The following is a 23,947-nucleotide window of genomic DNA, read 5'->3' as shown; positions in this document are numbered from 1 at the left end:
GTGGCACATGTGACTGCAATGTCATGCTGGGCAGCTAACAGACTCCCCCTCCCGGCAAATATGAATGTCCTGAGACTACCTATCACAGTAATTGCTGGCACCCCCAACTCCAAAGCACAGTAAGAAGCAGTGCAGAGATAGCCCTGAGCTCGCTGGAACCAATGTACTGGTGCACAGGCAGCAATTAACAGCCCTCTGCACCCGGGGACCTGGAGCATCTGTGTTACTGATTAGCAGCCATTCAGACTCCATGCGTTTCCCTGTCCCCACATTTGGATTTTTGCTGCCTGCGTATGAATGGGTCATCTCACTTCATGGATGGTAAGCTTCTTTGTAGCACAGGAAATAGGTTTGCCAGGTGTCCGGTTTTCGACCAGAGAACCTGGTGGAAAAGGGACCCCGGCAGCTCCGGTCAGAACCACTGATCGTGCTGTTACAAGTCCAGCTGGTGGTGCAGCGGGGCTGGCAGTTCCCAACCTGGCTCCGCATGGCTCCCCAGAAGCGGCTGGCATGTCCCTGTGGCCCCTAGGCAGAGGCGCTGCTAGGGGGGCTCAGTGCGCAGCCCCCCGCCCCCAAGCACCAGCTCCGCATCTCCACTGGCCAGGAACCACGGCCAATGGGAGCTGCGGGGGCGGCACCTGCAGGCGGAATCAATGCGCAGAGCTGCCTGGCTGTGCCTCCGCCTAAGGGCCGAGGGAAATGTGGCCACTTCCAGGAGCCACATGAGGTAAGCGCTGCCTGGCCGGAGTCCGTACGCCCTCCCACACCCCAGCCCCCATCCCTGAGCCCCCTCCTGCACCCAAACACCCTCCTGGAGTCCACACCCCACGCACACACACCCCGGACCCCAATCCCTGCCCCAACCCAGAGCTCACACCCCTATCCCAGAGTCTGTACCCCCTCCTACACCCCAACCCCCTGTCTCAGCCCGAAACCCCCTCCCACACTCCAAACCCCTCGACCCTACCCCCGACCCTGGAGCCCCCTCCTGCACACCAAACCTGTCCCACCCTAGAGCCCGCACCACCAGCTGGAGTCCTCACTCCCTCCCACACCCCAACCCACTGCCCCAGCCTGGAGGTGTCCCCCCACACACATCCTGAACCCCTCATTTCTAGCCCCACCCCTGGAGCCCACACCCCCAGCCGGAGCCCTCACCCCCTCCTGCACCCCAACCCCCTGCCCCAGCCCAGTGAAAATGAGTGAGTGAGGGTGGGGGAGAGCAAGTGACAGAGGGAGGGGGGATGAAGTGAGTGGGGGGGCGGGACTTTGGGGGTGGGGCAAGTGTGTTCGGTTTTGTGCAATTAGAAAGTTGGCAACCCTAACAGAAGAATGTCCCTGGTATAACTGGCAGTGGTTAGTACATCATCCCTCTCTCCATGGGCTCCTGTCTATAACAAAAGGAATGGCTCTTCCCTACATTTATTCAACTACTCTAATTCATTTATTTTCACAAGTGGAATCATGTGACACCCTTTCTGCTCTTCCCTCATATTACAGGCATTAGAAACAGAACAGACAAAAATCATCCATCCAGTCCTGCCCCCTGGCTCAGATGGGATGTTCCCTACAGGATGTTTTCCAATGTTTTGTCCAGTTTAATTTAAAACATGCAAGTAATGGTTTTTTTGCCACCTCCACTGGGAGATTATTCCATGACCTAAAAGATCTGAGTCTAAGCTTTCCTAGGACAATCAACCTAAATTTTCCGTCCCTGTTCCATCCTATTTCTCCTCATTACACCTCGTGTACTAAATGAAAGAATTCATCTCCACCTTTAGTCTTTACTCCCTGACAAGTATATGTAGCTTCATGTTTACCTTTATTAAGCTATACATTCAGGTGCGGCGCTATGTTTTTTGCTGCCCCAAGCACGGCAGTCAGGCGGCCTTCGGCGGCATGCCTGCGGGCGGTCTGCTGCTCACGTGGATTCGGCAGCGTTTCTGCGGGTGATCTGCCGGTCCCGTGCCTTCAGCGTACCTGCCACTGAATTCCCGCCGAAGCCGTGGGATCGGCGGACCTCCTGCAGGCATGCCGCCGAAGGCTGCCTGACTGCCGCCCTCACGGCGACCAGCACGCCGCCCCCCGCGGCTTGCCGCCCCAGACACGCGCTTGCTGCGCTGGTGCCTGGAACCGCCCCTGTATACATTCTTCACTTCTGTAATTTCCCTTTGTAAATTAATCCTTCTATCCCTGGTCCTATTTAGATTTTCTCTGAACAGCCTCCAATTTGTCAATATTTCTATAGTAATGAAGTTCCTCAAAGTGAACCCATTCCTGCGGGTGCAGCTGCCTCTGAGTTAAAGAGAAAGGCTGTTATGACCCTGATTCATGATATGATGCTTCTGTGCATTGGCTTCTTTTGGTACCACTGCATATTCATCTTTAATTTGATGGCTGCTATCAAGCTCTCTTTTGGCATTAATGCTTTTTAAGTTTCCCTTCCCACTGAATAGCTATGATTTGGGTTATTTTTCCCCTGAGGTATTTGCTTGCAACCATTTTCAAACTCTCTCACCTCCTGCTGGATTGGTTTAATGGGCTGACGGTCAGACATCCACCTGGGCGAAAACTCCGTGTGCTGCAGACGCTTCTCCTGAAATGGGGGTAGAGGAAGGGAGAGAAGGAGAAGATGTGGATTGGGGCACACCACTGATGTTCGTAAGGGAATTTTTGTATTAGGTGTGACCAGGAAACTACTATTAGCTTTACAAGGGTAGCGTCATACAGACCTCTCCAAAGGCCAGACAGGCTATGGAGTTGATTTTAGAGGCATGTTCTCAGGAAGTTCATACTCCAAATTTGTCCCAATAGTTAGCTGATGAGCAGCACTCTTCTATCCACCTCTAGCCACCACTCCATCACCAAAAATCCCACTCCCTGCAAACAAAGCCTAGTAGCCCCTGTTTACATGGTACCTAGAAGGTATTTAGGGATCCTGTACTGCTCAAAGTGTCTCTGCTGCAACAGATAAAACATCCTTTCCTATTCCCAGGGGGGTTTGATGGCTGGCTAGATTTAGCACTCTCCCAGCCATCCAGCGTCCCTGCACTCAAGAGCAGCCACCATACAGAGATAAGCAGGCTGACATCTCCCCAGCCTTATGTGCTCACACACACCTTCTGGGCAATCATGTTGCAAATCTCAGGCAGGAAGTCTTCACTCAGGAGTTTGTAGAGCTGCCGTTCTCTTAGGGAGGTTCTCTCTCTGAAGCTCTCTGTGACTTGTCTCCACTCCTCTTCCGTCTGACACAGCAGCCACCACGTCCCACGGCCTGGTCCCTGGGACCCTTCAAGAACATAAAGGAATATTATCTTTGCAATGATTATTGTTGGCGGCTTTCCTCCAACCCATGCCCTCCCTTCCAGAACTTGGGAAGAAAAAGATGTTGACTGTATACACACTCCTAGGTGACATGGGTCCAGGTCTAGGAAGAAGCAAGAAAAATTGTTCATGAATGTAACGGGAAGACCTACATAGCTATAGCTTCATTCCAAGCTCTCTCAAGAGCATTGTCACGACCCCTAGTGCCAGTAATACACACTCCAGGGCACTGTACACTGGGGTGGGAAATAAAACAATGGCAGCACCTGGAATATTTTGGGTGAAATGCCATTATTAACCTAACCCACTCTAAAAACACAACTATGTCTATCCAGCAGCCCACAGGAGGAAAAGACAAGTGGGGAAAGGAAGAATTAATTTCCTTAGCTGTAATTTATTTTTCACAATGGAAGGCATCAACTGGGTCTGGACACTACTCATAGGTTACATTTGCTCAGACTCCCTCTGCTGGACTGCTGCAGCACGGCGCTCTGACTCAGGAGATAACTTCTAAAGCTGAAACTATCCAAACTAGCAGAAAACATCCATCCTATAAACCTACCACATTTCTATTTATGTAGTTTCAGCTTTGGAAGTTCTCTCTTGAATTCCGAGTGTGGAGCTGCAGCCGTCCAGAGGGAAGCTGAACTCTGAGGAAGAGGTAGAGAAAAGACAAAGCCAGAGTTGCCGCTATCACTGTGGAAAAAACAGTTGCATTTTCCATAACTGGTGTTCTTCGAGATGTGTTGCTCATGCCCATTCCATATTAGTGGTGTGTGCTCGCCACGTGCACTGGTGCCGGATGTTTTTCCCTTGGCAGTATCCGTAGGGGACCGGCTCTGCTGCCCTCTGGACGGCTGCAGCAGTGGTGCCTGCATGGCGCAGTATAAGGGGTGCTGCCGGTACCCCCCACCCTCGGTTCCTTCTTGCCGGAAACTCTGACAGTGGGGAAGGAGGGCGGGTTGTGGAATGGACATGAGCAACACATCTTGAAGAACACCAGTTACCGAAAAGGTAACTGTCTTTTCTTCTTTGAGTGTTTGCTCATGTCCATTCCATATTAGGTGACTCCAAGGCAACATAGCTCTGCCGAACCCAGTGTCGTTCCTGGTCTGCTGAGTGATGGCATAATGAGAGGTAAACGTGTGGACAGAGGACCACGTTGTGGCTCTACAGATGTCCTGGATAGGGATGTGCACCAGGAAGGCCACCGAAGATGCCTGCGAGTGGGCGCTGACAATCGGTGGCAGCGGAACCCCCCACCAGGTCGTAACAGGTGAGGTAATCCCATTGGAAAACCTCTGCGAAGACACCGGAAGGCCCTTCATCCTATCTGCTGTAGCGATGAAGAGCTGAGATGATTTACAGAAAGGCTTGGTACGTTCTAAGTAAAAAGCCATGGCCCTCCGGACATCCAGGGAGTGAAGATGCCTCTCCTCACTAGTCTTGTGCTGTTTGGGACAGAACACCAGGAGGAAGATATCCTGTTTCATATGGAAGGTAAACACCATCTTTGACAGGAAGGCTGGGTGGGGCCGCAGCTGAACCTTGTCTTTGTAGAAGACAGTGTACAGCGGTTCTGAGGTCAAGGCTTTAATCTCAGAGACTCATCTCGCTGACGTCACCGCCACTAGGAAAGCGACCTTCCATGACAGGTGGGAAAAGAAGCAGGAACCCAGCAGCTCAAAGGATGGGCCGGTGAGCCTAGAGAGGACCAAGTTAAGATCCCACTGCAGTTCAGGAGCCCGTACCTGCGGGAAGAGTCTCTCGGGCCCTCTCAAGAATCTGACTGTCACGTCATGGGAAAACACCGTCTGTCCTTCGATCGATGGGTGAAAAGCGGAGATGGCCACAAGATGCACCTTAATGGAAGAGTATGCCAGGCCCTGATTCCTCAAATGGAGCAGGGTAATCCAGGACAGCTTGTATGGAAGAATGCAAGGGAGAGATGCCACGCTTGGATGTCCAGTGGGAAAACCTCCTCTACTTGGCCAGGTAAGTCAGTCTGGTTGAAGGCTTCCTACTTCCTAGGCGGACCTGTTGGGCCTCCTCCGAACAGTTCCACTCCTCTGGGTTCAGCCACGCAGCATCCACGCCGAGAGGTGGAGGGACATGAGGTTGGAATGCAGGAGCTGACCGTGGTCCTGTGACAGTAGGTCCGGTCGATCGGTTGGGCAGGGACCAGGAAGGGGCCGCTGGTTCATGAGCGTGCTGAACCAGTGCTGGCGAGACCACGCTGGGGCAATCATGATAACCTGCACCCTGTCTCTCTTGATCTTTGCCAGGACCTTGGCGACGAGTGGGATCGGAGGGAACGCGTACATCAGGTTCCCCAACCATGATAGGAGGAAAACATCGGAGAGGGAGTCCTTGCCCAGACCTTGCCAAGAACAAAATTGATGACATTTTCTGTTTTGCCTGGTAGCGAACAGGTCCGCTTGGGGAGTTCCCTACTTCTGGTCTGGAAGATCGTGTAGGCTACTTCCAGGTGGTGAGAGGAGAAGGCCCTGCTGAGGTGATCCGCTAGCGTGTTCTTGACGCCAGGGAGGTGACAAGCTTCCAGGTGAATCTCATGGCCGATGGAGAAATCCCATAGACGGAGAGCCTCTTGGCAGACAGTCGATGAACGTGCTCCCCCCTTGCCTGTTGATGTAGAACATCGAGGCCGTGTTGTCCATCAGGACTCTCACCACCTTGCGGAATAGGTGAGGTAGGAAGACGTCGCATACCAACCAGACCGCTCTGAGTTCTTTGACATTTATGTGTACCACCATCTCCTCCAGGGACCACATACCCTGGGTCTGGAGATCTCTGAGGCGTGCACCCTAGCAGAGGTCCGAGGCGTCCGACATCAACTCAGTGGAGTGAGGGGGGTTGTTGAACAGAACTCCCTCTAGGACTGTCTCACAATCGGTTGACCACTGCAGTGAGGCGAATACTGTTGGGGAATGGTAACAATATTTTCCAGGTGATCCCTGGACTGGGAATAGACCGTCGCCAGTCATTGCTGCAGGGATCGCATCCGGAGCCTGGCATGGCGGACAACGTATGTGCAAGCTGCCAGGTGGCCCAGCAGATGCAGGCAGACGCTGGCTGTAGTCAGGGGGAACGTGGACACCTCCGTGATAAGGTCTGTCAATGTCTGAAACCTTTCGAGAGGCAGGAACACTCTGGTGCAGGTCGAGTCGAGCACCGCCCCGATAAATTCTATCTTTTGCACTGGAACTAATGTAGACTTTTTGTCATTCACCAATAGGCCCAGGAAGTGGCACGTGGCTTGCAGCACCCCAACATACTTTTGGACCTGAGATCTGGAGCTATGACCAGCCAGTCATCGAGGTACGAGTAGATCGTAGACTTATATAATCATAGAATATTAGGGTTGGAAGGGACCTCAGGAGATCATCTAGTCCAACCCCCTGCTCAAAGCAGGACCAATCCCCGGACAGATTTTTGCCCCAGATCCCTAAATGGCCCCCTCAAGGACTGAACTCACAACCCTGGGTTTAGCAGGCCAATGCTCAAACCACTGCGCTAGATCTGGATACCCCGGCACCTGAGGTAAGGCGCCACCATCGACATGCACTTGGTAAACACCATTGATGCTGTCACCAGGCCAAATTGGAGGATCATAAATTGGCAGCGGCCAGGTCCCACCGTGAATCGGAGAAAATGTCTGTGTCCTTGGAAGATCGCTATGTGGAAGTATGCGTCCTTTAGGTCGAGGGCAGCATACCAGTCTCCCGGATCCAGGGAGGGGATGAGAGAGGCCAGGGAGACCATAAGGAACTTCAGCTTCTTTAGGTACTTGAGGTCTCGTAGATCCAGGATGGGACGTAGACTGCCCTTGGCCTTTGGGATTAAAAAGTATTGGGAATAAACTCCCCTGTTCCTCTACTGTAGAGGAACTTCCTCCACCGCCCCCAGATGTAGCAACCCTTGAACCTCCTGCATGAGGAGACTCTCATGAGAAGGGTCCCTGAAGAGGGACAGGGAAGGGGGCTGGTAGGGGTAAAAAGAAACTGGAGGGCATAGCCCGGTGCCATTGTGTTCAGGACCCAGTGGTCCAAGGTTATAGTGGTCCATGCAGGGAGGAAAAATGGGAAGGCAGTTGGAAAAAAACAGGGAAGATGGATCCAGAGAACAGTCTGGTAGGTAGCCCTTGGGTGCACCCTCAAAACGGTAGCTTGGCCCCTTGCTTATTCCGGGTGGAGCCCAACTGAGCAGGGGGTGGAGGAGGATGGCTCAGTCGGCGCTTGTAGCCCTTGGCCTTCTTGTGAGGCGGGTCCTGTTGAGGCTGGCTCCCTTGTCCCTGAGGCTGTTGCGGTTTGAACCGCTTACGTGCCAGGCCTGGGACATACAGCCCTAGTGTTTTGAGGGTGGTACGGGAGTCCTTTAAACTGTGCAGTTTAGTATCAGTCTGTTCTGCAAACAGGGCCTGGCCGTTGAAGGGAAGGTCCTGCATCGACTGCTGAGCCTTGGTGGACAAGCCCAAGAGGAGCAGCCAGGAAGCTTGTCACATGGAGATGGCGGAGGCCAGGGTGCAGGCTGCAGAGTCCGCCGCGTCTGAAGCTGCTTGGAGGCCTGCTCTGGCCGCCGTCATGCCCTCCTAGAGGATTGCCCAGAAGTCCTTCCTGGACCCTTTGGGGAGCGAAGCCTCGAAGTTGGCCATGGCGTGACGACTTCGGGTGGGTGAGCGGTGGTGGGATGTCCCATGCGATGGGGAACAGTGCGGCTGAGGCGGGGACTTACGTGTCGCTTACCTGCCCTTCGCCCAAGCAATTTAGGCGGCTACTATGTGGATCGCTGACAGGCATGGGCTGTTTGCAATGATCGCAGGGCTTAAAGCCTGGGGACCAGGGCATGCCCCGTCCCCTGGCTGAGTCCTATTCGGGACTAACAAAGACTTCGAGAACTACTAGTAAGGGTAACGGATTCAACTACTAGCTATATTACAGGATTTTACAAAGTTCGCAAGAACGGAGAACGAAACAATGCTAGCCAAAGCAGCAGACGTTCCAGCATGTCACTGGCAGCAAGAAGGAACTGAAGGTGGGGAGAGCCGACTGTGCCCCTTATACCGCGCCATGCGGGTGCCACTCCAGAGAGTGCTGGAGCCGGTCCCCTACGGAGAATGCTGAGGGAAAATCTTCCAGCACCGGTGCATGTGGCGAGCATACACACCTAATATGGAATGGACATGAGCGAGCACTCGAAGAATAGGCAGGTCTAGCCCATAAGTAATATTCAAACCAGTGGATTCTCACTGGTTGTTTGAGAAATCAGTCTCCCATCCAATCTCTTTGGAGAAACTGTCACAATATGTTGGCATCTCACCTCACTAATTCCTTGTGGGCCAAGGGCTCCCCAGTAAGGACCTGGAACATGGATTTCCCTAATTCCTGGTTTACACAGTACTGACAATGTATACACCTGACACCAGATGGGAGACAGGCAAGGAGAATACTTTGTTCTCCTACAATACTACCCACCCTGGTGACTCTCTCCCTTTAACAGAGAGGGTAAAATGCATCTGCCACAAACAGGATGTGTGTCCACATGGCCTGTGCTCACCCCTTCTCAGGAGAACATCTGTCCATACATAGTCCTTCTCTACTGACCTTAGTGCGTGAGTAGAGGAGGATTCCCCCTGCAAGCCTATTCCAAACTCAGGCCTCCCACACAATAACCTAATTCATTAGTTACTCCTCATCCCAAAACAGTGCCTTGTTATACAGGAAACATTTGGCTGCCTATGCTCCTGGGAATAAGTTAGTCTATTTCTTTAACTGCTCATGCCAAATACAATCAGAACCAATCGGGCTAAAGACACAGGGCACCACTTCCAGAAAGCCTCTCACTAAACAGACCCTCCTCCTTCCCTGGGAATCTTGTCTCTCTTAGCTTTGGATGATTTTAAAACTGAAATAGCAGATCAAATTCCTCCCATAATGTCTTTACCATTTTTCATCTGCGTCTCATGCACAAGCGAGTTCTCTTCAGCCTTCTCCCTATAAAGAAGAAGGCAATCATACAATGACATCACCAGCCACTGAAATGCAGCCACTTTTGGGGAAGAATGCAATGGCTGTTTAATGCACAGCAAACACCACACAAATTTTGTACAGAATCATAGAATCATAGAATATCAGGGTTGGAAGGGACCTCAGGAGGTCATCTAGTCCAACCCCCTGCTCAAAGCAGGACCCATCCCCAGACAATTTTTTACCCCACTACCCTAAATGGCCCCCTCAGGGATTGAACTCACAACCCTGGGTTTAGCAGGCCAATGCTCAAACCACAGGAAGTGAGAAATATCCTATTTGAATGAAACTTTGAGGAAAATTATGTAAACAGCCAAACTGGAACGTGGCCAGGATATAACATCCCTACTCTTGTGGCTAGAACCAGGAGATCGTTAATGACTTCAGGTAGGCAGGACTTTGGTTTAAAATAGCATCTAAATATAGTCGCTCTGGCTGCAATGTGCCCCCTAGCAACATGCAGCTCAAAGGGGTCAGAACGGATTCAGTGGGAAGAACGGCATCCACTGTTTCACCCACATTGCTTCCTGCAACACCTGGATTTTCTTTAGAGTCCTCACCCAAGTACCAACCCAGTCTGTCTGTGTAAGATGATTTGAGATCATGGCTTCAGGGGGTATGGTTGCAGGGAGAATTACCTTTGGACTCCCAAATGGAAAAAACACAAATTGGGGTGCAGGGGATCTTCAGTACCAATGAGAGGCCCCAAAAGGTGCATCAGTACTATCAATGCCAAGAAAGACCAGCCAGCTTTCCTCCTTATATGAGAGTATATCACATAACCATTCCAGGAACACCCCTTTTCCTTACCGCAACAGATTCTCCTCCAGCAGTTTCTTCCGTTTTGGGGGTCGCCCTCGTCTCTTGCCTGTTTTCCCAGGAACATTTGAGGTGTTTGTCTGGCCCCCACTTCCCCTGGAACACAATGAAAGGTTAGAAAATATCTCCTGAAGACAGGAATTGTGGCTGGCAGGGGAGGAGGGAGAGAAGAGTGGGAAAGAAAAAGAAAAAAAAAAATCAGAACAGCTGCTATGGGCCCAACTAGGGGAGGGATTAACTACAGCAGCGAAGCGGGAGGGAGGGAGGGAAGAACGGGACTACCACTAGCTGGGTGACTAATTCAGGAGCAGACAGTGACTTGTAACTGCTGCTGTCTCCGAGGGGCAGGTTGCTTGGAATGTGGTGGTGGTGGCAGAGGAATCTTCCTACCCCACTGGCAGATTTTTGTAGTGCCATGAAGGCTAAGCATGGCTTTAGTCCCCTTACATCAGGATTTAGTCACTGGTGCATTTGTCAATTTTACCCGTGTCCTGCACAAATTCAGGCCACCGTCACCCTCCCAGCAACAGCGACAGTCAAACAGATTTTATTTAATTCCGATTTATTGCTGCATAGTCCATTCCGCTCCATTTGCCCTGCCCTGCCCTCTTCTCCCTGTTTACCCGGGCGGTGTGGAAATTAGGAAAACTTCAAAGCTGTTGTTACCTGTCTGAAGCCAGCTCTCCATTTGATTTCCCCTGGACTGGCTCTTCTTTGTACATACGAGTGCCATAGAAATACCAATAGAGGGCGCCATTACTATCCTCACCCAGTGGTTCTACACGGAGGCTGTCTGCATCCAAACCCTGCATTCAGTTGGGAGCACGCAGTGAGAGAGACAGTGACAAGTTGAAAAACAGTTGCACTGTCACTCAAAACACGCTGACATCTCTCCACAAACACCCCGCCCCACCCCCCACAACACATCTGTTCTGATGCAGTTCTGGGAAGATATTACTCTAGAGAAAAGAATACATTCCCTCTCCACCTAGGGAGAGATTTAGATTGGCATTTCTAATTTGCATGCTCTCTTTAGTTTTAATATTTCATTTTTGGTGCTCGTGACAGTGAAGGTCTAATTAGCCCTGGCTAGCGTCATGCCAAGCATGGGAGGCACTGTGGAAACTTCCCACATACAGCTCTCCCAATACACTTTAATAATGGGGGATGGTAGGGGCACTGCTGCAGGACAGAATTGCACTCCTAGCTCCCACAGAGCTGCCAATACCCTGGAAGCACCGCCAGATATTCAAGTCACGGTCTTCAGAGATGTAGCCAATCAGGCCAATTTACGTAGTGATGTTTGTGCTGCGAATGCATCCATGAGAGAGAGACCCTACCAATTGCCTAGATCCTTTGTAATCCGACATAACCCAGGGCTCCAGAGGTGGAAAAAGCACAACTATTTATTCACTGCACTACCACCAAGAACATGACTTTAAAACATTTCTTTTTGATTAAAAAAAAATTACATCTCCAAGCCCCTAAAATACACAGACTATGGGAAACCTATGTACCTCACTAAAGGCTGGCTCAAAAAAACCCCAACCCAACCCCTTGAACATTAATAGAAGGAGAGAGAATGGGGAAACCCCATCACCAATATTTCCAAAGCTGGGTCTGGAGACAAAGAGAAAAAATGGATTTTAGAGAGAAATACTTTCACGCTATAGTTCAAATCCCCAGTCTCTTCTTGCTCCCCAAATGGACAGACTAGAAACGCCACAGGAGCATCAGTCCCTAAATGGCCTGTCCCCTTGGTTGGAGGCTGGCTGATGTATACAAGCAGTGGCAGGAAAAAGGAAAGAGCCTCCATGAAGGCAAACATTTCCCTCCATCCCCACCTAGGTTTCCCAACCCAGCCTAGCTCCCTGTGGCTGCCATCTTCCCCATCTGACAGCTGCTGTGGCCCAAAGCACCTTGAGGAGGTCGAAGACGTCATCTGCATCAAGCCGGTAATCGCAGAGGCGGTGCAGGATCTCCACGCGGGTGCGCAGCGGCAGCTCCTGGAAAGTGGATTCCCGTAGGGGGTTGGGTTTCCCTTCCTCCAGCTCCCAGCGGTAGTTGATAATGTCCTCAAGGTAGCTGTGAAACGTCTGTGACCTGATCAAGAGAACAAGTCCCCCCTATTGTAGGTTAATATGCAAAAAAGACAGGACTTAGTGGGGGTGGGAAATGGAATTAGAAGATCCTGGCAAGGCTGAAAGCTGTGCCCTGCTGGCTCAGCACAACCTAACTGAACTTAGTATGTAGCGGGAAGTGGAGCGACTGACACTGGGAAACTTTCATGAATGCTTTTAAGAGCTATGTCCTAGGACAGCCAGGGCTAGTTAAAGCTCTGCAGCTAGGTTTGACCCTCTCCTACCTGCTGGTAGTATTCTTAACTGCGACAATACAGGATTTTGCATCATTTAAAGCCTCTTTGTTAGTCTCCCTCCTTTTCATCACATTAGGTAGCTGTTCACATCAGCGCGGACTCTGACTTTTATAAAAGGAAGATGCAATGGAGCATTCACAGACAATTCCAATCCTCTTCTGCCTTCCTCCATTTTAGCTAACACCATCATTATCTACCAGGCTCACCGTCTCTCCCTTTTCCCTGGTCATACCCAGGGAATTTTCCCTGGCCATACAGCCAGGTAATTACCAACTCCTGCACCTTCTTCCAAATCATTTTGAAAGTCAGAGCCTTTGTTGTCCTAAAGGGTAAAACACTTCTCCATGCCCGGACTACTGTCCTCTCTGGACAAAATGCAGTTACCAGAATTATCTTCCTTGCCTGACAATAGGACCACATTACTCCCCTCTTTGAATCTCCTTTGCCACTAGCTCCCCACCTTGCCCACAGTACCATATTAAACTTCTTGTCCTCACCTTACACTGAAGGTTGCTGTAAATAGTAACAGTTCTGGTGTAAGTGCTGCCCTGTCACACCTTAGATTGCTGACTGTGCTCAGATAAATGTGTGTCTAATTTTAGATGCAGCTTGTTCTGAGCGTGGAAGTTTCAGTCTACAGAATCTGGGTGAGATGAAGCACCGACTGTTAAAACTTTATTTGTTATGAGTGGTGCTACTGCCTGACTCCTGTGACTTGCCAGCGTTCCAGACCTGTGGTCTGTAGCTGCAAACATGCCTTTCTCTCACACACAGGAAGTTTGTGTGTCTGAATGGACACTACCGGATAGCCATTCCCACATGCGTTCATGGAGGCAGCTCAACTGGATCCTTTTTGGCACCAGCTGACTGCCCTAGACAATGCAGGGAACTATGCCACAATTGCAGAATAGCCACCAACCAAACAAATACAAAACTGTAACCAAAAAAAGCATTAAATCTTTAACAATCAGTCTGGAGGAAGACGACTGAGAACTAGCAAGAAGGTCAGATGTTAAGAGAGGGAGGAAGAAAGAAAAGATAGGAAAGAGGGGTCAAGATAGAATGGCAACCTGCAGGACCTGATGGCCACAGCCTTTGTGGAAGAAACATCCTCCTGACAGTATCTTATAAATGAGTGAAGAGATGTCTATGTCCCCACTCTGCAGATTACTCCATATGACCCTGTTTCTTTCTGCACCTCAAGTGGAAAATGACTCCTTGCTGACTGACTCCATTTCCCTGAAGGAGTTTTACCTGACCTCCTATAGTATTCAATGACAGATACTTGTATAGAATTGGATATGGTGGCTTTAGCAGCTCTGCCATTGCTCTTTTCCACCTATGACTGGGAGGGGGGGAGAGAATGGGGGGGGGGAGAAGAGAGCCCATGCCTCTCTGAATGTCTTTGTTCTGCCCAACTAACAGTGGACAGCTCACCTCCCAATCAAGTAAATGCAATGTGACCTCCTTGAATAGAAGGAAATATTTCTACTGACATAATAAGGAGGGATTATTTTAAGGAAGAATTCCTGTGCCAGCTGAAGTACCCACTTTGTGGGGTAAAAAGTGCAGAAATTGTTTTTTGTTAGACAAAACAATCAACACATACAGCCTTCTATCTTAAATAAGAGCAGCCATTGGTTCAAATGGCTGTTCCATGACACATTTCAGGGCCAAATTCAATTTCCAACTTGCAACTGGGAACTTTAAAAGGGGCAATGTTTGGTTACTGCCTTGAAAACCTGCAGACAGGATATCAGATTCTCTTTATAGACTGAGCGCTCCTAAAACTTCTATTTGATCACACAGAGTGCTTAAAGATTTAGATCTTTAATGAAGTCATCAAATAAGAAAGCGAGGCAATATTTGACAAACTTTTAGAACAGATGTCATGCCTGGACCCCATTTCCTGGAAATATGCTAACTATATAAAATCTCAGACAACTTCCTTCCAGGTTTGAAGGAATAAAGCCACAAACTAACAGCATCCAAATTCTACCCTCTCAAGTTCAAGATGTCAGAATCTGATTGAACTTTGAGTCAGAAGATCATCTAATGAGGGCAGAATCTCGGGGGAACCAAACCGACATTTCCAGGTTCTTGGAGAACAAGGGCCCATGGGGCCAAGAAGGAGCTATCAGGAGAAGTATGGCTTTCTCTGTTCTGATTTTTCTGGCTATCTGAGCCAGAATTGGAAAAGAAGGAAAGGCACACATCAGACAACTGGACCACTGGAATGAGAATGCATTGATTTTCCTTGCTCTCCATTTTTGTTGCTGCTCAGAGAAAATGAATCGATCCATGAAGGTCCCCATTTCCAAAAGATGATCTGAAGGACCCCGTCATTTAATTCACATTCTCTCTGGGAACAGGGGTTGTTGACTCAACCAAATGGTTTGAGTTTTACTTTTATGTAAGTGGCTAGAACTAGACGTAATGTCAGCCCGATATCAGCTGCACACAGCCTCTGTTCTCAGGAGTGCTCAGTGTCTCTCTCATCAATTTGCAAAAGCTGCTGCTGTGTGTTTGGTGCTTTGAATCAGGACAGAATGAGAACACGAGATGGGAACCAGATGTCTCACGGCATTCCCAATAACCCTCAACTCCATCCAGCCAATTTATATTTATCCTCCTCTCTCGGGCTGGCCATTTCCCCCAAACAAGCATGGGTCCATATGTGTATTTCACAGCCTGTCAGAAAAACACCCATGATTTTTCTCACCTCTAATATTTCTATTAATGGTTCTCCTCTGGAAAGGGTTCTGGAGCAGTCCCCCTCTGTTGGAGATGGAAGAACCTGCTGGGAAGATAGTGATCTGACTGTGCAAGGACTCCTGTTGGTGATCCCTTACAGATAGTGGACATGCTTAGGTCTCGTGTTGCGCTGCCAATTAACAGTGTCTGAGTCCAGGAGTTGAAGGATCACCACCAGATTAAGGTGGGGCATCAAGGTAAGTTCTACACCATACCTAGATCTCGACCATTTTCAGAGTCCTAAGGCGTACCACGTTCTGTGAAAAGGTCAGGGAACGCTTGCTGAAGCTGATCATAAACCCCTGAGTCTATAGGATTTATTACCTGTTGCAAATCCCAGTGAGCTGTCTGTTTGGACTGGGAGCAAGGCAACAGATCATCTAGATATTGAGATTTGCATAATTCCTTCTTCTGCAGTTATCAAAATCACCATAACTAAGGCTCTGTCTACACTAGCATTTTTGTTGACAAAAATTTCTTGTTGGTCAGGGGGTCTGAAAAAAACCACATCCCTGACTGACGTAAGTTTCACCACCAAAAGCGCCGGTGTAGACAGCGCTATGTCGGTGGAAGAGCAGAGCTACTGCCACTCGTTGGGGGAGGTTTATTTATGCCGGTTGGAGAGCTCTCTCCAGCTGGCATAGAGCAGACTTTACAGCAGTGCAGCTACAGCGGTACAGCTGTGCCACTGTAAGGTCTGTAGTGTAGACATAACCACTGTCCTCTTCTAAGAGGGAGGCTGCCTACACCTTTTCCGAATCAGGCTCCAAGATATTAGAGTGTAACTGGAAGACAGAAGACTTGCTTTTGTTTACCAACAACCTGATTCAATAACACAGTTCCAGAGTCTATCTCCACTTCCCATCAAGAAGAACCCAGGCCCCTCACAGTGGTCCAAGTATAGAATTATTGCCACATCATCCTTCCTTACAAGGAATACCCACTGCTAATTTTGTAACAGAAAAACCCAGACCAACTTCTGGTTGTCAATATTAGATCAAAAGGAAAGGTGTGACAGTGAACTGGAAATATACCTGAGGCAGAATTTTTTAAGGTTGATGTTCAGCTAACCCTGGCACATGTAGTTGAGCATTCTGAAGGTTCACAGATGCCAAACAGTTGGCTGGACTCATTGCTACACTATTTGTCATGTTACTGTATTTTAAATCTCTTGTATATTAAATGCTACTTCACCATTTTGCCTATTTTCTTTGTAACAATGAACGAGTAAATGCCACAGAAAGCTGGGACAATGGCATGCATGTTTTAAGCTTGAGAGGGAAACAACATTATTTGGGACAGAACTAAGAACTGTGACAGAACCTCAAGACTGTAAGGGGGCCCAGAAGTAGTCCTCCCCTACCCCCTACCCAAGAGTTCTCCAGAATGGTAGACTGAAGGAATCTGGAAACAATGAGACCAGGAGTCTCAACCTTTCCCCTCAAGAAACATTGGGGTGAAAGGAATGGTCACTCTACAAGTTCCCTCTACTGCTTGGCCAATAAGAGAAAATAATGAAAGATATATTTATGTCTGGTTACAGCTGTGAAAATTGAAACAGACTTGGGTTTCTTTTGGCTAGCCAGCACAATACCCCCATCCCTTTTTTTTTTCCCTGCAAGGTCCTTATCAGCAGAAGTCTATAGGTTCCCTGAACAGATGACTCTCAGTATACAGAAGAGGCTGTTGGAAAGTCTCTCTCTAGCTCAATAGTCAAATATCTCAACAGGACAGACTTCACCATGGAGTCCATTTTGGAAGCGAAGAACATTCGTTTTCCCTTATCAGCTGGCAGCGTGTAGTTTCTAAACAGACAAAAAGGGGCAAACTTAGTTTTGGGAGTCACTCAGTGTTAATGAGAGCAGTAACTGACAGGTGAATACAAGATATTTTCCCCTCTACAGTAAAGGCAGTAGTAATAGCTGAGGTAAGTAGAGCTTAATTCTGAATAAATAGGGAATATTTTTTTTCCACAAAGGCAAGTTCTCTAGAAGGAAGTGGGGAGGATTTCTGGTGTTTGTTGAGATGACCTCAGTCAGATATCATTAGCGGGGTCAGGTGAAGCAAAGACTACTTCAGGAACAAAAAAATGTAAGGGCCTAGCTAAGGTTCTCTCCCTCACAAATCAATCAGTCTATCATGACTTGTCAAAAAAAAGAAAGGTTAGGCTGACCTTATCAGAAGCAATGTGAGTTACAGCTGCAGGCCTGGCCTTGGGCTGGGCAGTGGGGTAACAATGGAGGCCTTTTTTTACTGTACAAATTAGCATTCTTATCTTTAGAGGGGGAGGGAAGTTCGAAGGACCAGCTTGTACCCTAGGCTAAAGTCTTTGAAGCTACTGAAAAGCTAAGTCAGGCAGAATGGAGGGGAGCAAGGTATTACCCCTTCAGGGAAAATAGTTTAACTAGTATATTCTCTACCTCCTTCAGCGATTTCTGTGATGCAAGAGAGTTATCAGAATTGGAGGAGGCCAGCGTAAAGTAGGCAACCTCAGAGCACCGGTTTAGACTGTATGCAGAGCATGGAAAATGGAATGATCCTGATGGTCTAGCACTGCCATGCCAGATAGGTGTCAGAGTTATACAGGGACAGAGCATAGCAGAACCAGTGTGACAGGGGTGAGGAACACCTTGCCTCACACCACTCTTAGGAGACGTGAACTCTTCTGGCTCATGCTTGGAGAACATTAGTGGACTCTGCAGGGAGCTGTGGACAAACGAAGAGTCACTAGTAATAATGGTTCCTAGGCAAGGGCAAGAAAAGAAGCGTAATGGGGGAAATCAAAGCTCAAATGATCTCTCTGCAATTTCAAGGCATGGAACGTGATGGCCTTTTGTCCAAGAAACCCTGTCATGTCAAAGAACCCATTCGTATCCACACAGCCAGCTTTCCAAATGGAGACAGCACTCGGATAGTCAACCCTCTAATACTCCTTTGGTTCACGTACATGACTATGTGGGAGGGTTGGAGGTGGGGGGACAAAAGAAAGAGGCTCCAGGACTTCAAGGATGGACAATGCCACCGTCTTCCTCCCACACTTTACCTCTTTCCTTCTACTCTTACTGAGCCAATGACATTTCCCCTCTGATGGGGGCGGGGAGAGAGGGGGGGCACTGCTTTGTTGCAAATCATTAGTGCAAACCATTAATATGAACTCAGCTGGATTAGTAAGTGGTGACAAACAATGAGTCAGCCTCTGCCTCAGAGTCCAATTCTGTCTCCTGAATTCAACAGCCTGAAGTGTGGGAGATCAGAGGTTTCCACACCCCTGCAAAATGCCTCTGGGTCTTCTGAAAAGGTCAAGGCAACATCAGCACTCCCTACATCCCCTGCCCTGGAATTTACATCAAGAGCCCCATGTGTCATTTACACAACCTTCAAGCCTCTATTAAACTGGCAGCTCTATGAACAGACTGAAAACAAAAAACTTTATAGCTCTATAGGCTTTATAGGGTGAGTCAGAAATTTCCTCTAGAGCAGAGGTTCCCAAACTTTTTTTATTGCGTACCCCCTTCCAGATCTACCAGCCGTCCGCATACCCCTACCCTTCTCATCACTGATATTTTGTGTGTTCTTCTTAACACTACCCGTCTTTAGCCATCTGTCCATATTTCACTGTAACATACAGATATAGTTATAGTGTGACATATACGACCGAAAAAATCCCCAACCCTAAGTTCTGAGCTCAGTTAGACTGGACAGTTGTTGGGCTGTACAGTACCACTGCGCTGTATGGTGATTGAGCGTCTCTGTGTATCTGTGTTCTTCTTGGTACATCTTGAAGTAAATTAATTATCGTATTTTATGTAACAAATTCCCACAGAGTTTTAAAGCTTCGTCTGAGCAGCCGGTTATGAAAATGCAATAAATAAAATAATTAATAAATAAAATCCACCATTACACAATTTCTCCCACGTTCCCCCCAGGAGGTCTCGCATAACCCCAGGGTCTGTGTACCATCATTTGGGAACCCCTGATCTAGGGTGATTTGAAGCAGGGGGCAGGAAATCTGATGGTGGGAGGGATTTGCTTAGCAAGGTAATTTTCCACCTCTAATTTATATAGTTGAGTGTGTTGGGGAATCCAGTGTTTTCTCAGCTGAACTCTTGATCCATCCAAGTTTAGGGGAGGAAGGAGTTAGTTAATAGAAACCAAGACCATTTATTCACAGCTTAGCTTGTGTGGCTCAAAATACTCCCATATCACTCCTCCTCCATCTCAAATAATCCTCCATAACTAAAACCTAAGGAAGGGAGCAGTTGGCATGCTGACTCCCACAGCAAGATAGAATAGGAACAGCATTGGAGCAGAGGGAAATCTCCAGGGAAGCTGAGGGATTGGAGAGCCGATGGGTGCTGTCTAATCTAATAAGAGATCACATCACAGAAGCATGTGCTAGCTTGACAGAAGCAAACACAGCCACTTAACCTGGATATGACAGCTGAGGCAAGCATGTTGTTCTACCGCCCCCCAAAAAGGGGAGCAGGAAGGAAGAAAGGAAAGCAGCAAGGTCACCGCAGCTGCAAACCCCTAGGAGAGGTTCCAATTCTGCATTTAGAGGCTGCTCCCAGCAGCCACAATACAAATACATAGCAACAGAGAAACTTTTTTCAACTCAGACATTTCAGCACTCCTAATACCACATTTATTCACTCCAGGGAAACACCATGATACCCTCTCACCTGCTCTGAGCCAAAACGTCCTACCACTGATCTCATATATCCCCCATCCTGCCTTCTCCACACCAGAGGCAAGGCCAGATTACCGAACCAACAGAAACTGTCTTCCCAGCTCACCAAAAGCACCAGTGGAGGAAGTGAATTCACCTCACAAGTAAATTGGCATTCGTTGGCTTTCCCCGGAGAGTTTTTGGTCTGAGAGCTCCATATGACTCCACTCTTAACTAGTGTCCTCTCCATGTCCACCACTCACCCCTGGCAAATACTGAGGAATGGCTTAGGAATGACTGCATGTTATTTGGTGGAGAGAAGAAAGAGGGACATATATATTGGACCAAACAGAAAAAAGCTTCACCTGTATCTGTCTGTTCTGAAGAAGCTTTTCCCTTAAGTCTCGCAGAAGCCTGGGAACAGCACAGGGGCTGGGAGGAGAGTCTATTTGATCTTACCTCCCACATTCACCTAGAGTTTTCACTGTTTTGTTAAAACAAAACAGAAGCAGCTAATCTTTGCTCCACAACGCCTGTAACTGGATGTGCTAAGTAAAGGCAGCACAGGAGAAATCACACATATCTGTTACTTTGAGCTGTCTTGTCAGTTTCCCTTTCGAGCTCCAAGTAACCATGTATGTGTGAGCCTCTGTTTTATTTGTCTCTTTCTTCAGTAGCAGCAGGAGGGTACCAGTGTGGAGCTGTTCTCCAATGCATAAAGTAGGATGGAGGCAACAGAAAGACAAGTCCAGGAAGTTTTGGGAGGGCGGAGGGTTCTCTAGCTCCCTGTTCTCTATGTAGGTTTTAAGCCAGGGAGGATGTGGCTCCACAACTGTCAGGGTGACGTGTGCTGCACTGCAAGTCTACTCTCCCCACCCATGGCATGAAAATGACTTTCAGGCCGGGCAGGGAATGTTTGATCTTGATGCACTAAAAACCTCTTTTCACACCACATGAAATTGCCAATGTCCGTCCTAAAAACTGCTTTGTTCACCAGCCACCTCCCCTTCCAGGACTCTGACATTCTCTCATCTCAAAGCACCAGTCTGTTCACCCACATGATCCAGAGAAATCAGTTGATGTGAAGAAGAGAATAAGCCCTACAGAAAAATAGAGTTGGACTCAAGTCTGATTATAAAATACTCTGAAGATGAAAAGTATAGGTCCATGGTTAAAGATGTTCATTGGTTGGAAGTGCATGAGTTGTATTTTTAATTGACCCAGGACAGGATTGTATACAAGTTTTGTTGGTTTGGGTAGAGTGGGGAAGAAAAATGGAGCAGTCAGGGAATCCAGAGTAACAGCTGAAGAAGTGCGCTAGCAAGTGGAGAGGAGCTGTATTTGCCCGCTGGCTGGGATGGAGGAGGAACAGCCAAGAGGCAGACAGTGAGTGTATGCAAATGACGGCCCAAAAAAGTTAAGAAAACATTAAGGGATAAAAATAAAACCTAATATATAAAGTTTTTTGGACCAAAGGCCCAATCCTTTACTCATTAGTCAAGGGAAGTTTTGTCATTTACTTTAATGGGAGGAGGACTGGACCCCGAGACATACAGGCAAGTTACTGGGCAAATTATTCCTATGGGTTTGGGAAAAAACAACAACTACAGTCACTTTAGTTTTAGGGAAGACTGGCTGAAGATAAAGTGCTGGTTTGGGCAGCTGCATTTTTTCTGAGCTGCTTAATTGGCTTAAAGACAAAAAACGTTGTCAACAATTTCTGAATCCTTTTGTTTTCAACACAGTATTATTTAACACAATATATTTATAAAAACATCAGTGCCAAGACTACCATTTAGTCAGCAGTGACAAGTGAATAAAAAACCTATTTACACTCAATGCATGGGAAAAGCAAGAGATTTGAAATAGTTTTCAATATTTTTTCTTAAGTGGAACGTTGTTGTAATATGAACTATGCTTGCTGTATGTTTCTGCAGATACTGTCATTGTTTGTAGAAACAGGACACAGTCAAGTGTCCCCATGAGAATGCATCTTGAAGTGCAATCACATGGCTTTGTTCAGTAAACTAATCCCCAAACCACTCTACCCTCCCCAATTTATGTGCACCAGTCAGCCAATGTACACCCCAACTAACCCACACCTGCAGTGAGTGATTTTAGTATTAGAGTACCATCCTGAAACCATTACCCCTTCACATTTCGTCTCAGGTCCCAGCCACAGTGTAGCAACTACTGTTGGGAGGAACATGGTTGTCTCCAGACACTGTTGAAACACAGCTTTGTCTTGTAGAATAGAAAGGACCAAGAAGTGTTTTAACCACGATATGATGATTTCTAGTGAACCCATCACCACGGAATCTGGGCACTAAAAACGAGGCAGAACTGCCTATTTTGTCCAACCTATGCTCCAGTTCTGTTTCGGTTGCTGTTAGATTAAAAACCCTGAAAAATAATGCCAGCTGTTGTCCATCCCTTGGTGATGAAAGGCTTGTGTAAAAAGGTACACCTCACAGGGGCTTTGGCACACTCTGATCTCCGGTTCTAAGGAGTACCACAGTCAGCCCTCCACTGAGAATGATCTATCTCAGGTTCCTGAAAGTTTCATCCTCAACACAGTCAACCACAGCATGCTTGTTGAGCGCCCCTGCTTTGGTGGTTTGGGGTTGGAGAGGCAGTCTAGATAGTTAAAGCCTTTAATGGACTAGAGTCTAAAGATTTGCACTCTCAGGTAATGCAGAATGAAACCTATGTCCCACATACACATTATAGTGTGTGAGAATCACGGCTATATTGTGCTCAGGTCATGTTTTTTTGCTCATACTTAGTTAATAGCTTCTGTGTGACCTTGACAGCCAGCCCCACGTACAGTATGTTGCAATAATTCAACCTAGAAGCAATGAAATAGAGATCAATGTGGCTACATCTGGATCCAAGAGGAATGATTAGTCTCTTGGCTGGGTGAGGATGAAAGAAGGTATCTATTGCCACTGCCTCACAGCCTATGCACTAGTGTGACAGAAGGCAAATGCCCCCTGATAGATTATTAGGTCAGTGCCCTGACCAGGTCTTGAACACATTTCCCCTGGCTAGTATTACCTCTGGCTTACCAGGCTTTAGTCTGTGCTAGCTGCATTTCATCGATTTCTTTCCAGCACTGGGTCATTTGGAGGATGGTGCTGTATCTGCTGAGAAACAGACCTATTGCTGGGTTACCCATGTAATCTCATAGCCACACCGAGAGGCCTCATATTCTGACAGAGAGCAGACAAAGTTGCTGAGATGTGGCATGCGAATCAGCAGCTCATGGTGTCCAACTGTCTGTTTTTAGCTAGTACTGTGAACACAGAGATATGCCCCCTGCATGTAGCCATAAGGAAGTCATCCACCAGCGCCAGAACAATACAAGTGTCATATGCCTGTCTGAAGCCTGATTGTGAAAGGTCTTGTGGGTAGAGATCAGAAGTTTGTGTACCTTCAATAATTCTGCCCAGGAGAATGGAGGTTGGAGACTGGGGTGTAGCTGACATGAAGTTGGACTACTGAGAATTGATCGGACGACTGCATGTTTCAGTGTGGTCATGTTGCCTTCTCTGAAAGAGGTTATCAAAGATTTTGGACCTAAATTTTCAAACAGGAGAAATGCAGGTACTCAGTACCTTGGGGGCTGGGCAGAAATCAGGACTTATTTAGGAGTTTAACTTTTAGCACTTGGTATTGAAAATATAATTCTTGGTTTCAAGTGGCTCTAGTTGCTCTTCACTGGCTTTTCACCATTAGAAGAGGGGTCTGTTTTGCATGTGGCCGTCTGGACATCCCTCAGTGATTTCACAGCCTCTACTATCCAGTGTTTCAACTGTCTTTGTTCAGTGGTTGACCCAGGAGGAGCTGAGGGAAAACAAGAGGTGAAAGGAGATGGACATTTTAGCAGAGCAGAGTCCCTGTCCATGATGGGGCTCCTAAGTGCTACAAAAATACAAATAAATAATAACAGGGCCAGAG

At 48.0% G+C, this 23,947-nt stretch overlaps 1 protein-coding gene across 1 annotated transcript in view; it reads right to left on the bottom strand.

The window, feature by feature from the left end:
- The window catches only part of LOC117882678 (cat eye syndrome critical region protein 2), a 128,061-nt gene that overhangs the window by 29,226 nt on the left and 74,888 nt on the right, over positions 1-23,947 (bottom strand). Inside the window, exons 3-8 of the mRNA XM_034781300.1 lie at positions 12,107-12,290; positions 10,854-10,993; positions 10,179-10,283; positions 9,286-9,335; positions 3,120-3,289; positions 2,519-2,596 (exon numbers count right to left, since the gene is read on the bottom strand). Coding sequence (XP_034637191.1) covers positions 2,519-2,596; positions 3,120-3,289; positions 9,286-9,335; positions 10,179-10,283; positions 10,854-10,993; positions 12,107-12,290 — 727 coding nt within the window. The remainder of the gene's footprint in view (positions 1-2,518; positions 2,597-3,119; positions 3,290-9,285; positions 9,336-10,178; positions 10,284-10,853; positions 10,994-12,106; positions 12,291-23,947) is intronic.

Source organism: Trachemys scripta, chromosome 1 (assembly GCF_013100865.1).
Source record: "Trachemys scripta elegans isolate TJP31775 chromosome 1, CAS_Tse_1.0, whole genome shotgun sequence".
Taxonomy (NCBI): Eukaryota; Metazoa; Chordata; order Testudines; family Emydidae; genus Trachemys; species Trachemys scripta.
This window is presented reverse-complemented; position numbering and strand designations above follow the sequence as displayed.